Here is a 26,666-nt window from a genome sequence, read left to right as displayed (position 1 = left end):
TGCTGGGGCGACAATTTGTGCTGGGGTGAGAATTTGTGCTTGAGTGACAATTTGTGCTGGGGTGACAATTTGTGCAGGTGCAACAGTCCCTTAGTGAATTTCATGCACCAAAAATATATATGGATTTGGTTGTTGTTCAAACCACACTATCATTGTAAATCACACACTAACGCAACGACAAGATTAGACAATTGATAATGAGAAGAATTGACCAATAAAAATAAATGTTGATTTTAACTTTCAACAAATGGAAACCAAAATACAAGAATTCCATGCTGGCAATGGGGATATCAAGAAAGATATATCGCTATGGCAACCACATCACCTAACAAGGTGGCGTCATAAAGAAGGTTAATGTCATTCTTTCTGGTACTGCATTGATCAATGTTGATACAAAGATGAAAGGTTAAACTGAGCATGCGCAGTTAGACAGTCGTACGGATGTTACGAAATCACACAGGAGTAGGTGAGGAGCATTGATTTTATAAATCTTTTCATCTATGAAACTAGAAGTATGCTTCTTTTTGGACTTTTAATTTCGCTATTGAGAACTGTATGTGGAATATCATGGAAGCGATTTAAGGTGATTACAATTTCAGCTGTTTGAACAAGATCTATGTATCTGGTTCTTATTTATACTGCAATGTTAAAATTGAAACGTACCTTGATTTTGTTTCATTGAAATTCGGTTGAATAAATGCAATGTAGATTTATATTACATTTTTTTTCTTTTCATTGATGATAATTGGATGTTTGCCATTTTCACACTTTATGTATGATAAGCACAAACGTGAAAGATGAAATAAAATAGAATCGTTGTCCTTTTGTATGATTCATTTTTTTTCAGAAAGGATAATAAAGCATTCAAGTTTGATTCTATGGTTGAGATCTGTCTAATCGGTCAACGAGCTATCATAGGTGAGAAATTAATATTCGTAAAAATGCTCTGTAGTTATTCATGAAAATGCTGAAAATCCTAACTTTTATTATCATTGTTGTCAATATTACTATTGTTATCATTAAAGTTTGCCCTCAGTCTTTTTGTTCATTACGTCATTGATTGTATTCAACATTATGATAGTTAGAAATACTTTGCTCATTCGTATTTTCAATATACATTTTTAAGACCTTGTATTTTGGTTCCATCATGGTCGCGTAATTTCATACCATCCTAAAAATTGCTTAGGAGATCTTAGGAGAATATATTTGTGTCATGCTTCCATTATCCATGCAGGTAATAATACCCTTATCACAGGGCTTTGGGAATGATTTTTTGACAGGGGGTGCTAATGTGATTTTTAATTATTCAAAATTTTCAATCCAAAATTGAGGTTATTTTGATCCAGAAAATATTGACAATAAACAAAAAGAAAGAAAGAAGAGTTTCTTTTCAAAATATAGGTAATTGTTACATTTCTCCATTTTATCACAATATCTTCCAGAAGTCCCGGGGGTGCTTCCTATGTAGATTAATACACACAGCATCCCCCAAGGAAATTTACCCCCACCCCACGCTTCCCAGGGTCATGCTTTATCATGTTTTTTGAACTAAAGCAGCTACCCTGGATACATTATTTATATTATCTATCATTCTTATTCATTTATTTATTTTTAGGGGATATCGAAGCTGTATGCGGCCTGTGTAAACACACCCATACTATCATGTGTATTGAACCTGTACACACATATGAAATGGAAATGCGCAGCTTTCACAAGCTCGTGATGCGCAGACATCCCCAAACTGTTAAGATGATCAGAGCAATGGTGGCTTTCAAGATACAAAATAGATGGGAACGCATTAGAAATGAAAAGGTATGAAACTGAACGAAAATTATTACATTGATATAAAAAATTATCCAAGTCCGTGATAGCTCATTTCAAGTGAAAAATTAACGAAAAAATTATGATTTTTTTTTGCTTCTGATAAGAATTTGGTCAGTTTATCATTTATTTTTGGATGGAAGCGTTTGGATTGAAATCTGGGATATCAATGACACAGACGATGGACCCATCTATAACCACATTATCCCACGTTAAATCCAAATGGGCCATCAAAATATGGTTCTACCGATATTAATAAAGGTATGGATTAACAATTGCTGAAATACACCCAGGTTCGATTTTGGAAGTAATGACCACGTACTTGCATTAATTTGTTTTTCTTGTATTTTATTCAATGAAACTTAAAGAGAAATGCCTGTAGTTGCAGTAAACACTGATTTCATGAGAAAGTCTGTAAATCCAGGCTTAATTGTCAGTATATCATCGAGGATCTAGATCTGGTACAGTTACATAAACTGAACTTTGTGAAATCTTGAAATCTACGCTGAAAAATGTTCACACTGAAAATCACCAACACAGATAGGAACACGTGGGACAGTGTATTATTATTGCTGGAATAAAGACCCGACGGAAGTGACCGAATCCGCGCTTATTTTGCTTATTTCTCAGCAATTACAATTTCTCCCAGAATCCTTTGGCACATATTTTTTATTCAAACAAACAGACACTTGGGTGGTCATTATATTAGATTCTGTAAAAAGTCATTTTGAGATCGTTACCAAAACTGGAATTTATCTTTAAATTTGAAATCACCCAGTTTCATACACTTGTCCCACACGCAGCCTTTTGTGTTGTTTCATCAGACAGTAGGCCTATTTTACCAATACTGGAATTTATCTTTAATCATTAAAAAGGAGCATGAAAACATTGTAAGAGCCATGTTAGATGTTCGGTTAGTTTTTAAGAATATTCCATAGTCTCTTCATTTGTATATCTTATTACAAACAGCTGTTAAAAGCATGTAGGTCTGTAGTATTTAGTTTCTAGTCTGTTCTATAATTTCTGTAAAATTCTCACATCCTAAATCCATTCATTCTTTCATTTATTCATTCATTCATTCATTTGGTAATACACAAAAGAGACTCTTTCTAACCACAATATATGGATATAGCTTGCCCGACGACTAGATTTCAAAGAACGGGGGCAAAGCGGGGAGGAAAAACAAATAGTAGGCAGTTAATTGAATTGGTAACATAAAAAGCGTTACGCATGTATATAAATATTATTATTATAGCATCGATCATGTATCAAAAATTTTATCTAAATCTTATAAGTAAAATATTTAGTTTTACTATAACTTATTTGTTTGAATTTGAATTACCATTAGCACTGAATTGAATCCTTAAAGCTAGATTACAAATGGATCATATTTGGCAAATACTCTTTATATAAATCTTCTTCCCCAATAATAATGTCGATCTAGATTAGGATACCAATCTTGTCGAACTGGACTTTTGAATTGTAAAGCACATGACATTCAAAATACTGAAATGAAACTGAATCCATTTTGTTAATGTTTCTAGGTGATTGACAGTGGCTATCGAGGCCTTAAAGTAACGAATCTAAATTAACAATGCCCAGTGGCCTTTCTTTCTGAAAATATAAAAACCATAAGCATACCTCCACAATTATGTTAGGGATGGTAAAATACTAGTAATTTTTTTTTTGGTCTGTTTTGAATTCATAAATATTACCTCTACTAGCTTTCAATTACTATTGACATGTAAAGAATCACAAATTTAACGATTTTGTAACCAATAATTTGTGGCTGATACTATCGTCAACGTATCCATCTTTTGCATTCTCACTCCTCCATCGTCCATGTCTTTTCCATAATCTATCTGGCACAGATGCCCTGGCAGCTGCTGTAGCCCCACCAGCTCTTAGAGAATGCAAACCTAAGTTTGCTTGGCCACAAACTTCCCTCATCCTTTCTACCACCGTTTCCCGAGCTCTAGTGTAACTGATTTTCTTATTTTTCTTCACAAGAGATCTCTTCCCTTTATTACAATAACCAGGCTTGAACAGATAATGATCAGAACATTCCGCAATACCAGCTAAATCAATGTATTTTCTTAGAACCTTGATAGGACAAGCACTAGAAATCCCTCTACTAATAAAAACCTCATTACCTCTTCTATACTGATCGGTTTTACTCCTATGAATATTTACAGAAACGAAAGATTCGTTGAAAACAATATCTGAAACCTTAAGTGACTGCACCTCGTCAAATCTAAGAAATCCAGTATAGCTGATTACGATGAAAGCAAGATCCCTCCAAACTAAAACATCTGACGAATCTTCGTACTTGTCGCATAACTCGACTATCTGATCTGTTGTTACGATGTCCTTCTTGATTACTGGTTTCGAGTTCAGCCTTTTAGCACTTTCTAGAAGGTTTTTTACAAATGCATTGTCAGTAGGATCAGACATACCCGAAATGCCATGGGCCCATTTGATGCTGTAAAGTGCTGATTGGATAACGCTAACAGATGAACCTTTATCTATGAGACTGGAGATATATAAGGCTACATGAATGGGCTCCGCTGGTATGGCCTTACCCCCTTCTGAAGAAATAAAACTGCTCCATTTTTTGAATGCTGCCATGTATTTTGAAGACGTACCTTCGCTCCTCGATCCGATAAGTTGGCTTGCCATAACGCCCGTCAGCTTCTCAAGATTCGGAGATTTCACGCCGGTATCATGCAGCAAACCAGAGATAGTCTCCTTGAGATTTAGACCTGTATTCGTGTAAAAGAAAAAACATGCGTCTGATCTAGAATCGTACCTTAAAAGCAATTAGATTAAAATTACTCTTAGCATTTCCAAAAATACCATTTTTGCCTTTGCCTTTGGTAACTGAATTTGAAGAGATAATCTCGTAATCTTTAATAAAGACTCGAAATCTTTCACCATCCCAAATCTTTGGCCAAAAACAAGCCGACTTCCAGAAAGGCACTACAAGCGTGCCACTTGCCTTTTCTCGCACTATTTTATCCATGGTTTGAGCGATCAAACGAGGTGGTGGAACCCACCAATTTAATGCACCATCCCAGTTTTGCAAGAATGCATCTATACCACTTGTTCCAATGCACCAAGCTCTAGATTAAACGTTTCACATTTAGTATTATAATTCCTAGCGAACCTATCCCACACGTGGGGTCCCCATCTCTCGTCCAAACTATAGAAAACTTTCCAACTGATATGCCAATCATCGCTATCCGTGACCCGACTGAGTCTGTCTGCTTTGTGATTTTCTTTTCTGGGTATCCACACAGGATATATCTTCATATTCTTTTCTTCTCGAATGCTCTCTATTATCATCGCTTTCCTCTGAAGCTCAGGGTTTCCACTCCCTGCTTTCACAATTTTCACAGCATTCTTATCATCTTAATACCATCGTACATTGAGCCCTTCTACGTGACATTTCAATGTCATGGCCATTCTCACAAAGGCCTCGAGCTCCCTCCAAGTCGAGCTCTGAATCTTCTCTGATTCTGACCACGTTCCCACAACTTCCATATCGTAACCATCTACATATCCACCATAACCAAAATCAGATGCGTCTGTGAATACAGAGAAATGGCAATTTAAAGCTGACTGCATGGGCGCAATGTTTAAGCGATCTATATTATCCTTCCAGAACATTAATTCTGTCATAACGTCTGGAGTGATTCGCACTGACGCATTCCAACTTGCTCTTGTATTAATACAGTGAAAACAATTCCTAGTTCTCAGTTGCGCTAAGGGACCCATAACTGTGTGCATTGACGCAATCATTCCCGTTACGCGGGCTAGAAATCTAACCGATACGACCGGATTCAAATTGACTTTGACTATAAAATCTGATATTGAAGTTTTAAGTTCTTCAACTCGTTTAGCCGTTATGCTAACCTGAAAACTATGGAAGTCCCAGTCTAAGCCCAACCATTTGGCCCGTGGTTTTGGCTCCCAATCACACTTCTCGTTTGCCAACAAGAAACCTAATTTTCTTAAGTCCAATTGCACATTCACACTAAATGACTTTGCCCCTTCCAAACTATCAAGACCTGCTATTCCATCATCTAGAAACATTATCGCTTTATGCCCTTGGTTTCGCCAATGAGATACTACTGGCCTCATTATCTTTGAGAATACATAACCCGCGGTCGACAAACCGAATGGCAGTACATTAAAGACGAAATATCGTCTAATCCCGTTGAAGTTCCATGCAAAGCCCAGATATTCTTTATGATCATCATGTATTTCGATATGGTGATACGCTGATTTTAAATCGTAGGTAAAAACAAAATCCCCCTTTTCGAAAACATCACAAACAGCCTTGGCGTCCTCGTACTTAAATTTCTGCTTGAAAAGATGCGGATTCACGTGCCTACAATCAAGAACCATTCTTAATTTTGCCTTGTTATTGGACACTGTTAGAGGATTGACCACTTTTGGTTTCTTTTTCAGCTCACTTACACACCCTTTTTTTATTTGCTTTCCGATTTCTTCCTCCACAAAAGATGAGTTTTCGACTGCCGATTGATTATTTCTTATATCTGCATCGTCAGGCAATGTCATGAAAGGTAATACATACCCCTTATCTAAAATAGATAGTATATGGGTGGCGTCGCGCGAAAACCAGACTATTGGTGAGAGACAATAAATGCGCTAGGACGTCATTTAAATACGCATGTCATCAAACTTTTGTCTGGCGCGCGTCGCGAGGAAAAACAAAACAAACAACCCGCGGGAAATGAAAAAAAATGTTATTTTTCAGAACAGTGGATATTTGCTCGATATATTTGGTGGCGGGTTCGGATAAATGTTGACTGGATTTAATTCCCCTGGCTCAAACTCATGAAGGTTAGTTAAATTATGTTGCAGATTGAGTTGTTTTGTTAAATTCATTGATAATTGTGATGCGAGGAACATGTCAACTTAATACTTGAATGTGAATTTTGTGTTGCGTATTTATGTGAATCGATCGAGAGAGAGCTTTTTAGGAACTTCAAATGCGACTGCTGAAACGATTCGCGGTATTTGTCCGGGCCTTTGACGGTCTTTTTTAAGATCTAACTTTTGTCTGCCTAGGCTATCAACTAGATCTAGATCTGCACCTACTTAGATAGTCCGTCGTTACATACTTGTGTGTAACGACGGACTATCTAAGTAGTTCGGACGGGCTATGTTACATACGGTATTTGTATGTAACATAACCATTTAAGTTAAATCTATCACATGCAATAAGTTTGTAAAAATATGTATTAAAGAAAAAAATCAAAATTGGACAAGGAGTAAAAAAGCCATGATAATTTAAAGATATGGATTATTTCGGTGAAACAGTTCCATGCATGAATTTTTATGACTTTACTTGACAAACTTATGCAAAGATGTTTCAACTTGAATGTTATTTTGTATTTTATTACATGCAATATGTTTGTTCTATTTTCCGCCTCCAACACTAGATATTAATTAATGCAAAAAGGGTGATTTATCATTCACACACGTATGACAAAATAAAATAAGTATGATTTTATGTTTTGACATAAGAAAATTTAAAGTGGGGATGTGACATCATCAGCCCATCTAACAAATAATTATTAAGACGTGCATATATTGCATGAAAATCCCTTTTAGATCTAGTTATCAGATTTTGATGAAATTTGCAGCATTTGCTTGTTGTATCATAGTACGTTTGATGAGACCATTTTAAGCTCGAAGTACCCTTTTAAATTGGTCAATTATGGACATTTTTCAAATCCCCTTTCCAAACAAATTCTTATTTGTCGGACTTCTGATTTTAAATTTCTTTCAGAGGGGGTGGGGTTCATTTGTAAGAGGTTCACCAAAACTGTGCAAATGATATCGAAATTATAACTAGAAAACAGTTATAAGAATTTATAAGAAATTTATTCAAAAATAACAATATATATAAATATTTTTTTTTTTTTTGGGGGGGGGGGGTTATTTCTTATTTTTTCTACCATCTAGTCGAGCTACATTACATGAGGTTCGCCAACTTTCTACACAAAATCATTCAATGTTTCAAAAAGAAATATTTTTGAAAATAAAAAAATTATATTTTTTAAAAAGTTTTTTTCTTAAGTAGATTTTTTTTAAATAAACTTTAACTCTGAAAATTTGTTAACTAATTTGCCTTGTTTTATTTCGTTATGTGAAGCATGTTAAAGGCACATCATGGATCTACAGAGCAACTGTATTAGTGCAATGAGGACAAGGCATCTCAGAACCACAATGCAGCTGACAGCCGCCCTTCAAGAAGTACTTTAAGACTCTGATATGGGATTCACCAATACCACAGCTTCAGGTAGCTTTCCATGCTTTATCCATATTCTATATGGAAATAATGTGCCAGTTTTGACTTTATCATGTCAGTTGTAACCGATTTCTCCACGAATTCACTTAATTGCCGTCTTATAAGATATTGTTTTAAAACTAATTTTACCAATATTAGTACATGAAATCTCGAATCATTGAAAATATAAAAAAATATATGATAACCATAAAAATGAAAAAAATATAGAATTTGGATAAAGGCTCATGCAGAGAAAGCTGTTTGCAAGTGATATATCAAAATTAAAAATTTGAATATGAACATCTCATGAATTTGGAGAGATTTCTTTTACCCAACAATAGTTTAATCTTATCATTTTTGGTAGAAAAATATTGCATCAGGGAGTACTTCCACCATTATTAGAAATACAAGCATTATTTACACAAAGTCAAAGAGTGAAATGTTAAATATCATGTTGTTGATAAATGTCCATGAATCATGAAGAAATAAGAGTGTAATGTGACTGTTTTTATAACACATTAATATCGGTGAACTTTTCAATTGCATTCATCAAACATGCAGATTCGAGTCATCGGAACGCATTTTTAAGACCGGGACATGAAGAAAGCAAACAATGCAGAGGACGAAAATTATCCCTTTTGGTGACCCTGCTGACATACTCTCTCAGATACTCCCATATATATCAACTGGATTTTCCAAATAGAAGGAATATGATATATGGAAAGATCTTAGATGATGACAAGGCACCTCGGCCTCCCCGGTAGGGGAGGAAATGGAACAATAAATACATGTTTTTCTTTGAATGAACAAACTATGAATTTTTTCGATTAAAAAACATTAAACTTAATTTATAACGTTTGCTGACCCATTAGAAGGATGTCATTGTAGAAAATTGAAATGTGGTAAGTTTGCTACTGTATTAAGGAGTGTGTAATAATACTAAAGGCACACACTAAGGAGAGATTGTCGTGTTTTATATCCTTTTTAGTGCAAATTTGGACAGTGGAGAGCGATGCACATCCCTGAGTTTTGCTAATACTGCTGCATAGAAAAGAGTAAATGTATGTATAGTCTCTTCAATATCAAGAATTAACCTCTGAATTATATTTTTATTCACGCATAAGATGTTTACAACGCATTTCATTCACACGTGTACAGAGTGTAGCATAGAAAAGAAGATTATGTATTTGTGATTATTTGTTAGTTATAATACCTGTCGTTTTAATATGTGGAGACAAGTTTTTATGCAGTTGTTTTTCTTTTTGAACGAAGTGCCAAAAAATCATAATCCTTCAGTGATCGAGATAATTTGGCACTAATTTGTGAAATATATTTCCATGACTACCCCATCCCTAAAAAGAAACCAACTGTGGCCCATTTCAAGAAATGTTGATATGATCGCTTGCTCGAATGCAAACTACCATGAAAACAGTGAAACTTCTGCTTCCTGATTTGCTCGTTTAATGAAATTTGATATTTCGTCAAGAGTTACTGTCATATTAAATCTTTATGAAATGTAGCTCGCATCAGCTTTTCACTATTGTTTATTGCCACAAAAAAACTTGGTTTTGCAAAATTGAATTTTGTTTGTGTTTATTTTCCAAAGCTTAAGCATGATTTTTTTAGATTTTACTTTGCGAGAAAGTAAAGTATGGACAAACAGCAAGGTAGTGTCTTTTTTTTTTTGGGGGGGGGGGTTATGGGCAGGGACGAATCTAGGGTAGAGGTGGGCAGGGGCTTTGGCCCCACTTTTTTTTACCTAGAACGCATGTATAAACATATAAAAAAATACCATTTGATTGTGATCTTTTTGTTTGCATGGACAGCCCCCTCCCATTTTCGAAAAATATTCTGCGGCGTATGTGGGGGTGGGCACCCCCCCCCCAAAAAAAAATAAAAAGCTGACCCCCCCAAAAAAAAAAATTCAGATAAATAATCCAACCCCATCTGCCCCTGGTCATTGGATCTGGTGATCTCCTCCCATGTTAAAACTACGCGCTATGACAACATAATGGTCGCCATTAGGGTTTTTTTCATATAATGTGAGTGTGTGGGTGTGGGTTCTAGTGTGGGTGTGGTTGAATATGCATAATAATTTGTTTTATTGTATTCGCCTAGGTGTGTATGTATGAAATTATGTCTGCACTACAAAGATCACCTCGCCTAGGCCAGGTATGTTTGGGCGTTACAAGAGAACCAACATTTCCCTATCATGAAAAGATGAATAATATGCCAGACTACCATGACTACCCTCACAGCCAGGCGGGGGGGGGGGGGGGGGGGGGGGTACCCCTGATTCAATTGGCCATATCTCTAATTTAAACATGAATTAGACTCTAATATTTTGTATACACATTGTACATGTGCCCAGGTACCAGAAAACATAAAAAACCCAAAATCCAAAATTTCACCTATATTACCCATTTTCCCAGGATGGCTCACATATCAGAATTTGCGCCTATTTCTTTCCAATAATCCCTGCCTTTTTCAACCTTCCCACTGGGGATGAAATTTTACACCCATCATTCTCAGTATTATTACACCCATGTATACTCTCTTCCCTGTTAGTCTGATTAAATAAATGAGAATTATCACTTAGCTTGTTATATTGACTTGACACAGGACTGGCGTAACTTGATCCGGCTTCCTTGCATTCTGCCCTCCAATGACCAGGTTTGCCGCACGAAAAACATGCCCCGGTTTCTTCGCCGAAAATGGCGAGGCGTTGACGAAGGCAGATCCTGAAGAAGAAGTGCTGTTCTGCTGATTAGCCCCAAAATATGGACGATAAGGAGAGAATCGGGACACTCTCTTCTTCTGCAAAAGCTTTCCCGCCTTTTTCTTTCTTTGGGCCCTAGCTTCCGCTCTCATGATCCGCTTTTCGTCATCCGAATCGTCGGCCAAGTCGTTCATCACGTATTCGTCTACCGTAGTCCATCCTCCTTCAGAACTGTCCGCAAGCTTGATTATCTTTTGTCTGTACTCAATTAACTCCATACCTTCAGATAGTTTTGATCTTGCTTCTCCTTTAGCTCCGTCATGTTCTTCACTCAGTAGGACATCAGCTTGCTTGATTTTACTCAGAACCTTCGAATTTAGTTTATATTGTTCCTCGTTACCCCTGCGTCGGAACTTGAATTCGTCCTTGCTTACTTCCTCTATTTTAGCTATTTTTATGTCGCTGAGATCACGCTGGTTTTCGTTTATCTTCTGTTGAAAACAGCCCAGCTTTGAAGATATTAGCTTATCAAGCTCGTTTCAGAGTCCAGTCTGGCTTTCTTTGATTTTTATTTCGACGAAATTTGCAACTGCGGACGGCTCCATAATGTCGTGTTGTCGTAACGAAGAGAACAAGCTAGAATGATACACCCAACGTATCCTTACCGCGCGTTATCCATTCTTTCCGCGCTCCAATGCACCAATGCACTTGTAATTACATTCCACGGAGGCTTCGAACCCCATTGACTATGCATTCCTGCAAGGTTTACGAACATTAACGAAACAAACAACATTTACCTGCTATACAACCGTAACGCAGGTAAATAATATTCTCCTTACTTTGAAATCATGTAATACGTAGAAATAAGATTGCCAAAAAGCTCTTTGTGGAAGTCTTGTTGGCTGAGCAAATTCTTTTCAAATGAAAATTAGTTTTCTGTTATTCATAAACCATATAAATGTCTTTGCAGGTACCTATCTATCGGACAATACTTGAGAAGTTAATGCTCAACGATCTTCAGCAAAATGACGTCAAGGTTGCTCCTGGAAGTAGAGCGCCACTTTCGGTACCACAAAAAAAACTAGCAATCGACTCACAGGGACCTGGTTCTCTCTACCGTAAACTCAAGGAAAAACGAGAAAGGCATCTTCTTCTGTCGCGTCGGCATTCACAATTGCAACTTCCCGGTCTTGGGGATTCGCATAGCAGTGGAGCAGTCATGTCATCGAGATCCTCGACACGCAGAGGTGATCGGGGCCATTCCGCTAAATTAACATCTCACAAACAAACGGACTCTGGTGCATTGCCAAGCCTCTCTGTATGACATAATCATCATGGTAGACACACGGTGGTAAACATCACTTGTCAAGGGAAAGAGAACTCTAAGACTGTCGAAGAAAATGACAGTAATAGTAGGATTAAGTGGATCTTACCCGATGATGGATCCAAAGATAACATGGATAAAGACGGTTCCTCAATGTTAGGTTCTAGGTCCAATCTTACAATGACTGAAATGGAGCAAAGATCAGATGGTATGTTGGTGTCAGGATCGAGTCGGAAGTCGCCTGGAAGAGAGAGTGTAAAGTTACCTGCATTGGAACATGGTAAAGTAGGAACAGAGAGTGACAGAACTGTGTTTGTTACAGAGCGGATCCATAATGCAAAAGAGACACCAACTTCTTCTCAACAAAGCGTAGAACAAGAGTCAGAACTAGCTTGGGATAATGCTTCTTCTCGTATACCACAATCTGACATAGATAATAACGAAAAGGAACGCGATTATCATTCAGAACTGTCTGACAACGAGAACGCAAGGGATGTATTCGAGGAGAGTGGATTTGAAAGTACTGACAACGACCATATCGGTGACGTCACGGAGGAAGGCGCTGTTCAGTTGAGGAATGATGTCAGAACTTCTTCACCAAAGACCAAAAGGTGTTCGAGTACCCGGATGTCTTCAGATTCCTGCAGCGCTCTTGACCAAGAGGAGTTACTTCAAATTGCATATGAAACCTATGTTTCAGTGAGCAGCGAAATCAAAAAGTTTCTTGTTAAGGTAAAGAAATAAATCATGTTATGCCACAATGTTAACCCACAGTAACTTTAAATAATTTGTCTGTATGTTTAATGTTCTTAATATATTTTGATGACCATATATGAAGAACATTACGTTGGTGAGAAAATGTCAACTTGGGTCAATAGGTATTATTCGTATGTTTTAGTAACGTGATAGGGTTTGCATTCAATATCGTCTACCAGGCAGGTTTGCCTTTTATAAGGCGATTTTAATATTGTTTAGAATGATGATGGTGTACGTTTAAAGCCATTTTTTCAGATTGATCAACTTGTTTCCAAACTGTTTCAAACTGTATTTTGTCAAGATGTAAACATTCCTTTTGCAATTGTTTCTAAGGGCGGCGCCCGAATATTTTAAAGGGTGGTAAGACAACCCACAGATGATGTCATTTTTTATCAAATGAATTCTCCGTAGGCCTATATACGTTCTAGGCTTCTTCATACCGCTTTTCTATTTTCACTCAAGGTGGCTGAAATACCCCCATTTAAAAGAAGTTCCTGATTTTTTCTTCCCTTATAAGTTTTGACATGAATATTTTTTTGTTTTATTCAGGTCATTGCGGATGCCAAGAAATATGAAAGTAGTCACCCAGCAGGTGTAGTATCTCGACTAAGGCCTATTAATTCAAAGCTGCCACAATTTTTAGATGAAAAACGAGAAGGTATCGGTAGAGATGACACGTCAGTATTACCAGCTAGATACCTTAGAGGCATTCAGTCCTCTTCAAGTCAACGGAGGAGTTCAAAGGAACGACAAAAGCGATATTATGAATCAACAACAAAGACTATCAGAGGACAAGGGAGACAACGATCAAAGAGTGAAGGTGATACGGAGCTGAGGTATAAATACAGTTTATAGATTCCTTCATTTTAAAGGATAAGTCCACCCCAACAAAAACTTGATTTGGATAAAAAGAGAAAAAATCAACAAGCACAGCACTGAAAGTTTCATCAAAATCGGATGTAAAATAAGAAAGTTATGGCATTTAAAATTTCGCTTATTTTCACCAAAAACAGTAAATCTTTTCAAAATGAATGAATCTTTGTTCATTTTTCTTCAAATATTCATCATGTTCACTCCACAATATTTATTTCACATTTTTGCACGTAACAACCACTTTTATGACTTGTTCTCTCATCTACACATTCTCTCCAATCACTCTAATGACTATTGGCAATTCAATGTATGTTTGCAAGTCTATAACAATAAAAGAAACAAACGGAAACAGCATTTCAATTAATACAACCATTTAATAGGAAAAACAGATCAAATAAATATATCATACAAATCTATTTCAATTGTACGGATTAGTTCATCCTGCTGATACAAGGATTAATTTATCTTCATTTTAAAACTACATTAGGATAAATTTATCTTAATTTCAAGGCCACATGAGGATAAATTTATCTTAATTTCAAGGCTACATGAGGATAAATTTATCCTAATTTCAAGGCTACATGAGGATAAATTTATCTTAATTTCAAACCTACATGAGGATAAATTTATCCTAATTTCAAACCTACATGAGGATAAATTTATCCTAATATCAAGGCTACATGAGGATAAATTTATCCTAATTTCAAACCTACATGAGGATAAATTTATCTTAATATCAAGGCTACATGAGGATTAATTTATCCTAATTTCAAACCTACATGAGGATAAATTTATCCTAATTTCAAACCTACATGAGGATAAATTTATCTTAATATCAAGGCTACATGAGGATTAATTTATCCTAATTTCAAACCTACATGAGGATAAATTTATCCTAATTTAAAACCTACATGAGGATAAATTTATCTTAATTTCAAGGCTACACGAGGATAAATTTATCCTAACTTCAAGGCTACACGAGGATGAATTTATCTTAATTTCAAGACTACATGAGGATAAATTTATCTTAATTTCAAACCTACATGAGGATAAATTTATCCTAATTTCAAACCTACATGAGGATAAATTTATCCTAATATCAAGGCTACATGAGGATAAATTTATCCTAATTTCAAACCTACATGAGGATAAATTTATCTTAATATCAAGGCTACATGAGGATAAATTTATCCTAATTACAAGGATACACGAGGATAAATTTATCCTAATTACAAGGATACACGAGGATAAATTTATCCTAATTACAAGGATACACAAGGATAAATTTATCCTAATTTCAAGGCTACATGAGGATAAATTTATCCTAATTTAAAACCTACATGAGGATAAATTTATCCTTATTTCAAGGCCACATGAGGATAAATTTATCTTAATTTCAAGGCTACACGAGGATAAATTTATCTTAATTTAAAACCTACATGAGGATAAATTTATCCTAATTTAAAACCTACATGAGGATAAATTTATCTTAATTTCAAGGCTACACGAGGATAAATTTATCCTAACTTCAAGGCTACATGAGGATAAATTTATCTTAATATCAAGGCTGCATGAGGATAAATTTATCCTAATTACAAGGATACACGAGGATAAATTTATCCTAATTACAAGGATACACGAGGATAAATTTATCCTAATTACAAGGATACACGAGGATAAATTTATCCTAATTACAAGGATACACAAGGATAAATTTATCCTAATTTCAAGGCTACATGAGGATAAATTTATCCTAATTTAAAACCTACATGAGGATAAATTTATCCTTATTTCAAGGCCACATGAGGATAAATTTATCTTAATTTCAAGGCTACACGAGGATAAATTTATCCTAACTTCAAGGCTACACGAGGATAAATTTATCTTAATTTCAAGGCTGCATGAGGATAAATTTATCCTAATTACAAGGATACACGAGGATAAATTTATCCTAATTACAAGGATACACGAGGATAAATTTATCTTAATTTCAAGGCTTCATGAGGATAAATTTATCCTAATTTCAAGGCTACATGAGGATAAATTTATCTTAATTTCAAACCTACACGAGGATAAATTTATCTTAATTTCAAGGCTACACGAGGATAAATTTATCCTAACTTCAAGGCTACATGAGGATAAATTTATCTTAATTTCAAGACTACATGAGGATAAATTTATCCTAATTTCAAGGCTACATGAGGATAAATTTATCCTAATTTCAAGACTACATGAGGATAAATTTATCTTAAAACCTACATGAGGATAAATTTATCTTAATTTAAAACCTACATGAGGATAAATTTATCTTAATTTAAAACCTACATGAGGATAAATTTATCTTAATTTCAAGGCTACATGAGGATAAATTTATCCTAATTACAAGGATACACGAGGATAAATTTATCCTAATTACAAGGATACACGAGGATAAATTTATCCTAATTTCAAGGCTACACGAGGATAAATTTATCCTAATTTCAAGGCTACACGAGGATAAATTTATCCTAATTACAAGGATACACAAGGATAAATTTATCTTAATATCAAGGCTGCATGAGGATAAATTTATCCTAATTACAAGGATACACGAGGATAAATTTATCCTAATTACAAGGATACACGAGGATAAATTTATCCTAATTACAAGGATACACAAGGATAAATTTATCCTAATTTCAAGGCTACATGAGGATAAATTTATCCTAATTTAAAACCTACATGAGGATAAATTTATCCTTATTTCAAGGCCACATGAGGATAAATTTATCTTAATTTCAAGGCTACATGAGGATAAATTTATCTTAATTTAAAACCTACATGAGGATAAATTTATCCTAATTTAAAACCTACATGAGGATAAATTTATCTTAATTTCAAGGCTACACGAGGATAAATTTATCCTAACTTCAAGGCTACATGAGGATAAATTTATCTTAATATCAAGGCTGCATGAGGATAAATTTATCCTAATTACAAGGATACACGAGGATAAATTTATCCTAATTACAAGGATACACGAGGATAAATTTATCCTAATTACAAGGATACACGAGGATAAATTTATCCTAATTACAAGGATACACGAGGATAAATTTATCCTAATTTCAAGGCTACATGAGGATAAATTTATCCTAATTTAAAACCTACACGAGGATAAATTTATCCTTATTTCAAGGCCACATGAGGATAAATTTATCTTAATTTCAAGGCTACACGAGGATAAATTTATCCTAACTTCAAGGGTACACGAGGATAAATTTATCTTAATTTCAAGGCTGCATGAGGATAAATTTATCCTAATTACAAGGATACGCGAGGATAAATTTATCCTAATTACAAGGATACACGAGGATAAATTTATCTTAATTTCAAGGCTACATGAGGATAAATTTATCCTAATTTCAAGGCTACATGAGGATAAATTTATCTTAATTTCAAACCTACACGAGGATAAATTTATCTTAATTTCAAGGCTACACGAGGATAAATTTATCCTAACTTCAAGGCTACACGAGGATAAATTTATCTTAATTTCAAGACTACATGAGGATAAATTTATCCTAATTTCAAGGCTACATGAGGATAAATTTATCCTAATTTCAAGACTACATGAGGATAAATTTATCTTAAAACCTACATGAGGATAAATTTATCTTAATTTAAAACCTACATGAGGATAAATTTATCTTAATTTAAAACCTACATGAGGATAAATTTATCTTAATTTCAAGGCTACATGAGGATAAATTTATCCTAATTACAAGGATACACAAGGATAAATTTATCCTAATTACAAGGATACACGAGGATAAATTTATCCTAATTTCAAGGCTACACAAGGATAAATTTATCCTAATTTCAAGGCTACACGAGGATAAATTTATCCTAATTACAAGGATACACAAGGATAAATTTATCTTAATATCAAGGCTGCATGAGGATAAATTTATCCTAATTACAAGGATACACGAGGATAAATTTATCCTAATTACAAGGATACACGAGGATAAATTTATCCTAATTTCAAGGCTACACAAGGATAAAATTATCCTAATTTCAAGGCTACACGAGGATAAATTTATCCTAATTACAAGGATACACGAGGATTAATTTATCTTAATTTCAAGGCTGCATGAGGATAAATTTATCCTAATTTCAAGGTTACATGAGGATAAATTCATCTTAATTTCAAGGCTACATGAGGATAAATTTATCTTAATTTCAAGGCTGGATGAGGATAAATTTATCCTAATTTCAAGGTTACATGAGGATAAATTTATCTTAATTTCAAACCTACATGAGGATAAATTTATCCTAATATCAAGGCTACATGAGGATAAATTTATCCTAATTTCAAACCTACATGAGGATAAATTTATCTTAATATCAAGGCTACATGAGGATAAATTTATCCTAATTACAAGGATACACGAGGATAAATTTATCCTAATTACAAGGATACACGAGGATAAATTTATCCTAATTACAAGGATACACAAGGATAAATTTATCCTAATTTCAAGGCTACATGAGGATAAATTTATCCTAATTTAAAACCTACATGAGGATAAATTTATCCTTATTTCAAGGCCACATGAGGATAAATTTATCTTAATTTCAAGGCTACATGAGGATAAATTTATCTTAATTTAAAACCTACATGAGGATAAATTTATCCTAATTTAAAACCTACATGAGGATAAATTTATCTTAATTTCAAGGCTACACGAGGATAAATTTATCCTAACTTCAAGGCTACATGAGGATAAATTTATCTTAATATCAAGGCTGCATGAGGATAAATTTATCCTAATTACAAGGATACACGAGGATAAATTTATCCTAATTACAAGGATACACGAGGATAAATTTATCCTAATTACAAGGATACACGAGGATAAATTTATCCTAATTACAAGGATACACAAGGATAAATTTATCCTAATTTCAAGGCTACATGAGGATAAATTTATCCTAATTTAAAACCTACACGAGGATAAATTTATCCTTATTTCAAGGCCACATGAGGATAAATTTATCCTAATTTCAAGGCTACACGAGGATAAATTTATCCTAACTTCAAGGGTACACGAGGATAAATTTATCTTAATTTCAAGGCTGCATGAGGATAAATTTATCCTAATTACAAGGATACACGAGGATAAATTTATCCTAATTACAAGGATACACGAGGATAAATTTATCTTAATTTCAAGGCTACATGAGGATAAATTTATCCTAATTTCAAGGCTACATGAGGATAAATTTATCTTAATTTCAAACCTACACGAGGATAAATTTATCTTAATTTCAAGGCTACACGAGGATAAATTTATCCTAACTTCAAGGCTACATGAGGATAAATTTATCTTAATTTCAAGACTACATGAGGATAAATTTATCCTAATTTCAAGGCTACATGAGGATAAATTTATCCTAATTTCAAGACTACATGAGGATAAATTTATCTTAAAACCTACATGAGGATAAATTTATCTTAATTTAAAACCTACATGAGGATAAATTTATCTTAATTTAAAACCTACATGAGGATAAATTTATCTTAATTTCAAGGCTACATGAGGATAAATTTATCCTAATTACAAGGATACACAAGGATAAATTTATCCTAATTACAAGGATACACGAGGATAAATTTATCCTAATTTCAAGGCTACACGAGGATAAATTTATCCTAATTTCAAGGCTACACGAGGATAAATTTATCCTAATTACAAGGATACACAAGGATAAATTTATCTTAATATCAAGGCTGCATGAGGATAAATTTATCCTAATTACAAGGATACACGAGGATAAATTTATCCTAATTACAAGGATACACGAGGATAAATTTATCCTAATTACAAGGATACACAAGGATAAATTTATCCTAATTTCAAGGCTACATGAGGATAAATTTATCCTAATTTAAAACCTACATGAGGATAAATTTATCCTTATTTCAAGGCCACATGAGGATAAATTTATCTTAATTTCAAGGCTACATGAGGATAAATTTATCTTAATTTAAAACCTACATGAGGATAAATTTATCCTAATTTAAAACCTACATGAGGATAAATTTATCTTAATTTCAAGGCTACACGAGGATAAATTTATCCTAACTTCAAGGCTACATGAGGATAAATTTATCTTAATATCAAGGCTGCATGAGGATAAATTTATCCTAATTACAAGGATACACGAGGATAAATTTATCCTAATTACAAGGATACACGAGGATAAATTTATCCTAATTACAAGGATACACGAGGATAAATTTATCCTAATTACAAGGATACACAAGGATAAATTTATCCTAATTTCAAGGCTACATGAGGATAAATTTATCCTAATTTAAAACCTACATGAGGATAAATTTATCCTTATTTCAAGGCCACATGAGGATAAATTTATCTTAATTTCAAGGCTACACGAGGATAAATTTATCCTAACTTCAAGGCTACACGAGGATAAATTTATCTTAATTTCAAGGCTGCATGAGGATAAATTTATCCTAATTACAAGGATACACGAGGATAAATTTATCCTAATTACAAGGATACACGAGGATAAATTTATCTTAATTTCAAGGCTACATGAGGATAAATTTATCCTAATTTCAAGGCTACATGAGGATAAATTTATCTTAATTTCAAACCTACACGAGGATAAATTTATCTTAATTTCAAGGCTACACGAGGATAAATTTATCCTAACTTCAAGGCTACATGAGGATAAATTTATCTTAATTTCAAGACTACATGAGGATAAATTTATCCTAATTTCAAGGCTACATGAGGATAAATTTATCCTAATTTCAAGACTACATGAGGATAAATTTATCTTAAAACCTACATGAGGATAAATTTATCTTAATTTAAAACCTACATGAGGATAAATTTATCTTAATTTAAAACCTACATGAGGATAAATTTATCTTAATTTCAAGGCTACATGAGGATAAATTTATCCTAATTACAAGGATACACGAGGATAAATTTATCCTAATTACAAGGATACACGAGGATAAATTTATCCTAATTTCAAGGCTACACAAGGATAAATTTATCCTAATTTCAAGGCTACACGAGGATAAATTTATCCTAATTACAAGGATACACAAGGATAAATTTATCTTAATTTCAAGGCTGCATGAGGATAAATTTATCCTAATTACAAGGATACACGAGGATAAATTTATCCTAATTACAAGGATACACGAGGATAAATTTATCCTAATTTCAAGGCTACGTAAGGATAAATTTATCCTAATTTCAAGGCTACACGAGGATAAATTTATCCTAATTACAAGGATACACGAGGATTAATTTATCTTAATTTCAAGGCTGCATGAGGATAAATTTATCCTAATTTCAAGGTTACATGAGGATAAATTCATCTTAATTTCAAGGCTACATGAGGATAAATTTATCTTAATTTCAAGGCTGGATGAGGATAAATTTATCCTAATTTCAAGGTTACATGAGGATAAATTTATCTTAATTTCAAGGCTACATGAGGATAAATTTATCTTAATTTCAAGGCTGTATGAGGATAAATTTATCCTAATTACAAGGATACACGAGGATAAATTTATCCTAATTACAAGGATACACGAGGATAAATTTATCCTAATTTCAAGGCTACACAAGGATAAATTTATCCTAATTTCAAGGCTACACGAGGATAAATTTATCCTAATTACAAGGATACACGAGGATTAATTTATCTTAATTTCAAGGCTACATGAGGATAAATTTATCTTAATTTCAAGGCTACTCGAGGATAAATTTATCTTAATTTCAAAGCTACACCATCACATCATCTACATCAATAACAATGAAAAACAGAAGAAATAAATAAATTAATATTTAAATACTTGAGGTTAAGATTTCGATATTGATTCCCCCAACATGGTCTAAGTTCATTGACACTAAATGACCTTTGACCCTGGTCATGTGACCTGAAACTCAGTCAGGATGCTCAGTAATACTTGATTGCCCTTATATCCAAGTTTCATGAACTGGGTCTACACACTTTGTAAGTTATGATGACATTTCAACGAGTGGAACGCCTCTGGCAGTCTCGCCTGCATCGCAATTCGATATAGCAGCAGTTCTTCCTTTGAAAACAGGTAATGAATAGTTATTCACAGAAGAAAACACCAAAATTAAATAAAAACACTATGTCCATTGACCCAAAATGACATTTGACCATGATCACGTGACATAAAACATGTGCAAAACAATCATTCATACTTGATTACCCTTCTGTCGATGTTTCATGAGCTAGATACATAAATTTCCTATGCCAAATCAACACATACTCCCAACACGGCCAGAGTTCATTAACCTTTGAATGACCTTTGATCTTGGCCATGTTCCTGGAACACACACAAAGTTTCATGAATTAGATCCATAGACTTTTAATCCTAAATAGACTGGGCTATTTCGACGCCTAAGACGGGGGAGGCTCATCCAGCCCCCCTTATGATCTCAGCCGCCGAACGCGCGATCGGAATGCAAATTAGCACGCGCATTACCCATGGCATTATCTACAAAACTATAATATCAAATTCTGGCAAAAATCTCACTGCTCATTAATTATGCTAATTCAAAATCATAAGTTTGCTCTAATTAATAAAATAATTCCCCTAAATTTCTAATTTTTGTTTCATAGACTCTAGATAGGCATCTGATCAAATTTATTTTTCAAAAATTTTAACATCACATTTATTTTCTTATGTATTTTTTTATATATGTCTTATATATATATACACATATATATATATATATTCTATTGTTTTATAAATTTCTTATGTATTTTTTGTTTTTCGACTTTTTATTTTTATTGTTTTGTCAATGGAAATTATCGGGGACTTTATTTTGACCATAAACAAGATATAATTAATTGATTTTAAGCAGTAAAAGGAAAAATAATGATACATTTTATGAATTTTGGGCTAAAAACATTATTTGCATTGGATTTGTACACAAATTCACGTTTTAATTTTGGGCCTGCATGCACTTACGAAATCTTGCGTAATTTCGGAACCGCGTTCCGGGGGTCACAATTTTGGTCTCAAAAGTTGCACGAGACTTGAAAGTAAAAAGTCAGCGACTGACGTGGTCAAAAAAATTTGAGTGGGGGATTTATCGCGAAAAATGTCGAGGGGGTGAATCAGCCCCCCCCCCCGTCTTCTTAGGATGATGGCAATTCCTCCTATACCCCCAATATGGCCAAAGTTTGTTGATCCTAAGTGACCTTTGACCTTGGTCATGTGACCTGAAACTCACACATAATATTCAGGGATACACGGTTGCTCTTATGTCCAAGTTTCATTAACTAGATCTATAAAGTTTTAAAGTTATGATGATAATTCCTCAAATAACCCCAACATGGCCATAGTTTGACCCTAAGTTACCTTTGACCTTAATCATGTGACCTGAAACTCAAAGAAGATCTTCAGTGATACACTATTACCCTTATGTCTAAGTTTTATGACCTAGGTCAAGTTATGACATTTCAAAAACTGGACCTTGGTTAAAATTTCGATATTGATTCCCCGAACATGGTCTAATTTCATTGACCCTTAAAGGTAAATGCTAGTTTTGGTAACGATATCGAAATGAGTTCTTACAGAATCCAATGAAATTACCACCTAAGTGTCTGTTTGTATAAATAAAACGCATGTGCCAAAGAATTCTGGAAGAAATTGTGTAATTGCTGAGAAATCAGCAAATAAGCACAGGAATCGGGTAGGGTGTCGGGCCCGACGCCCTAAGCAATAATTAAACATTGTCCCACGTGGGCTTATCTGTGTTGGGGATCTTCGGTGTGAACATTTTTCAGCATAGATTTCAAGATTTCACAAAGTTCAGTTAATGTAACTGTACCAGATCTAGATCCTCGATGATATACTGACAATTAAGCCTTGTTTTACAGACTTTCTCATGAAATCAGTGTTTACTGCAACTACTGGAATTTCTCTTAAACCCTATTTAGGCTGGGGTATTTTGGGAGTTCATATGGCCGGGGGGGGGGCCTCCCAGGCCCCCCCTTGAGATCTCGGCCGTCGACCGCACGCAGGTTGTCTAGGATATAATCTACAAAATTGTATAGCAATTTATTTCATGTGAATTGTTATTACGTAATCATGCTAATTTATGCGTAATTAGTATGCGAAATCATACTTTTTCCTCGAACTCCATAAATAAAGCTCCAAATGTTCTAATTTTTGGCATAGAAACTCTTTGTGATGTTCTTAGCAAATGTACATGAAAAGAATTTTATATCAGATCAATTTCTTATGTATTGTTTTTTGCAATTTCTTATGTATTTCTTTGTTTTTTGGACCCTTTGTTTTTCATTGTTTTTTCAATCAAATTCATTGGGGACTCTTCTACGATCATAAACAGCATAAAATACATACATTTAGGCCAGCAAAACTAAAATTAATCCTACATTTATGATTTTTGGTTGAAAACACAATATACATTAACTTTGTACACGAAATCATGTTTTTGAGCAATTTTTGGTCTGACAGGCACTTACATAACGTTGCATAATTTCAAAACCGTGAACCCAGATGACGCAAAATTGGTCTCAAAAGTTGCACAAGACTTAAAAGTAAAAAGTCAGGGAGCAGCACTGTCAAAAACTTTTGTGCGGTGAAAATATTGCGCGACTCGTCAAGGGGGGGCCTCCGAGGGCCCCCCCCCCCGGCCTAGATAGGGTTAAAGGACAAGTCCACCCAACAAAAACTTGATTTGAATAAAAAGAGAAAAATTCAACAAGCAAAACACTGAAAACTTCATCAAAATCGGATGTAAAATAAGAAAATTATGGCAGTTTAAGGTTTCGCTTCATTTCACAAAACAGTTATATGCACATCTCGGTTAGTATGCAAATGAGGAACTGATGACATCACTCACTCACTATTTCTTTTGTATTTTTTACCGGGTATATGAAATATTTTTATTTTCTCGTCATCGTCATGTGAAATAAGGTTTCATTAATCCCTGAACACGTGGAATTCCATTATTTCAACATTTTGTGCTTCAGGCAAGGAGGTCCTAATCGTCAAATTTGTAAAAATTGAAATATTGTATAATTCAAACAATAAAAACAAAAGAAATAGTGAGTGACATAATCGACTCTCTCATTTGGAGAGAACTGGCTCGTTCATATAACTATTTTGTTAAAAATAAGCGAAACTTTGAAATGTCATAATTTTCTTATTTTACATCCGATTTTGATGAAATTTTCAGCATTGTGCTTGTCTGATTTTTCTCTATTGATTCAAGTCAACATTTTTCTGAGGTGGACTTGACCTTTAATGACCTTTGACTTTGGTCATGTGACCTGAAACTCAAGCAGGATGTTCAGTCATATTTGATTACCCTTATGTCCAAGTTTCATAAACTAGGCCCATATACTTTCTAAGTTATGATGACATTTCAAAAACTTAACCTTGGTTAAGATTTCAATGTTGACGCCGCCGCCGCTGTCAGAAAAGCGGTGCCTATAGTCTTGCTCTGCTATTTCAGATGGTTCCAGTTGATGTATAATTTCTTTCTCACATAGTCTGACTTTAAATTTTTGTTTGAGAGATAACTGACATGTGCCATAACAGAAAATTGTTATTTGTGCCTGTTCAGTATACGCAAATGCTGCGTACCTCTTGAGCACTGGGAGGGTAAACTTTCCATTGGCAGTGGAACTTAACCCTAAAAAGACGGGGGGGGGGGGCTGATTCCGCCCCCCTCCCTCGACATTTTTCACGATAAATCCGCGGTACAAATTTTTTTGACCGCGTGGCTCATTGACTTTTTACTTTCAAGTTTCGCGCAACTTTTGAGACCAAAATTGTGACCCCCGCGTATACGGTTCCGAAATTACGCAACATTTCGTAAGTGCATGCAGACCCAAAATTACTCAAAAAACGTGAATTTGTGTACAAATCCAATGCAAATAGTGTTTTAAGCCAAATTCATAAATATATCATTATTTTTCCTTTTACTGCTTAAAATGAATCAATTTCATCTTTTTTATGGTCAAAATAACGTCCCCGAAAATTTCCATTGAAAAAACAATAAAAAACAAAAAGTCGACAAAAACAAAGAAATACATAAGAAATTTAGAAAACAATAGAATACATAAGAAAATAAATGTGATGTTGAAATTTTTTTAAAATAAATTTGATCAGATGCCTATCTCGAGTATGTGAAACAAAAATTTGGATTTCAGGGGCATTATTTTATTAATTAGAGCAAACTTATGATTTTACGCATAAATTAGCATAATTAATGAGACATGAGTTTTTTGGCAGAATTTGATGTTATAGTTTTGTAGATAATGCCATGGGTAACGCGTGTGCCAATTTTCGTCCCGATCGCGCGATCGACCGCCGAGATCATAAGGGGGGCTGAATCAGCCCCCCCCCAGTCTTCTTAGGCGTAGAAATAGCCCAGTCTATTTAGGGTTAAATCATTACCTACTTCAGGTACCAACTCTCTATCAATCATTGTGCATTTATCTCTTCTAAATGTAGATACATGTAGGTGATCAAACTCATGTGAAGATAAACCCTGGAAATTATCACCATATCCAATGTGGAAAAATATAGGTACATTGTAATATCACAAAAATACATAATTCAAGTGGCTTCCATATAGACATACAGCTTTTGAGTCCTGGACAAACAAACTCATTCCAAATTGGTATGAATACAGTGTATGTTCATACAGACCTAACATGCAAAGTATTCTTCACGTGACGCTGGATATCCTATGGTAATTTGTTTGTTTTAGTGAGACTGTAGGGGAAAGAAATGACTTCTT

General features: G+C 34.3%; 1 protein-coding gene and 1 long non-coding RNA gene across 2 annotated transcripts; both read left to right on the top strand.

The window, feature by feature from the left end:
• The first annotated feature begins 371 nt into the window (after nucleotides 1-371).
• LOC121417509 lies at nucleotides 372-11,917 on the top strand. Its single transcript, XR_005970363.1, has 3 exons — nucleotides 372-466; nucleotides 848-918; nucleotides 11,833-11,917. It is a non-coding gene; the product is annotated as an uncharacterized LOC121417509 (long non-coding RNA).
• A 401-nt stretch (nucleotides 11,918-12,318) lies between these two features.
• LOC121417865 lies at nucleotides 12,319-13,797 on the top strand. The gene is made up of 2 exons (XM_041611598.1): nucleotides 12,319-12,918; nucleotides 13,492-13,797. The coding sequence occupies exons 1-2, from the start codon at nucleotides 12,319-12,321 to the stop codon at nucleotides 13,795-13,797; spliced, it is 906 nt and encodes a 301-aa protein (XP_041467532.1).
• The last annotated feature ends 12,869 nt before the right edge of the window (nucleotides 13,798-26,666 follow it).

The sequence above is a fragment of the Lytechinus variegatus genome, chromosome 6 (assembly GCF_018143015.1).
Source record: "Lytechinus variegatus isolate NC3 chromosome 6, Lvar_3.0, whole genome shotgun sequence".
NCBI classification, from domain to species: domain Eukaryota; kingdom Metazoa; phylum Echinodermata; class Echinoidea; order Temnopleuroida; family Toxopneustidae; genus Lytechinus; species Lytechinus variegatus.
The sequence above is the reverse complement of the archived record's forward strand: the minus strand, read 5'-3'. Positions and strand labels throughout refer to the sequence as shown.

Excerpts from the sequence above, each read along its gene's own strand:
- LOC121417865 (XM_041611598.1), top strand. The coding sequence starts at position 12,319 with ATGGATAAAGACGGTTCCTCAATGTTAGGTTCTAGGTCCAATCTTACA. Across the intron at positions 12,919-13,491 it reads TCAAAAAGTTTCTTGTTAAG|GTCATTGCGGATGCCAAGAA; the intron begins GTAAAGAAATAA and ends TGTTTTATTCAG.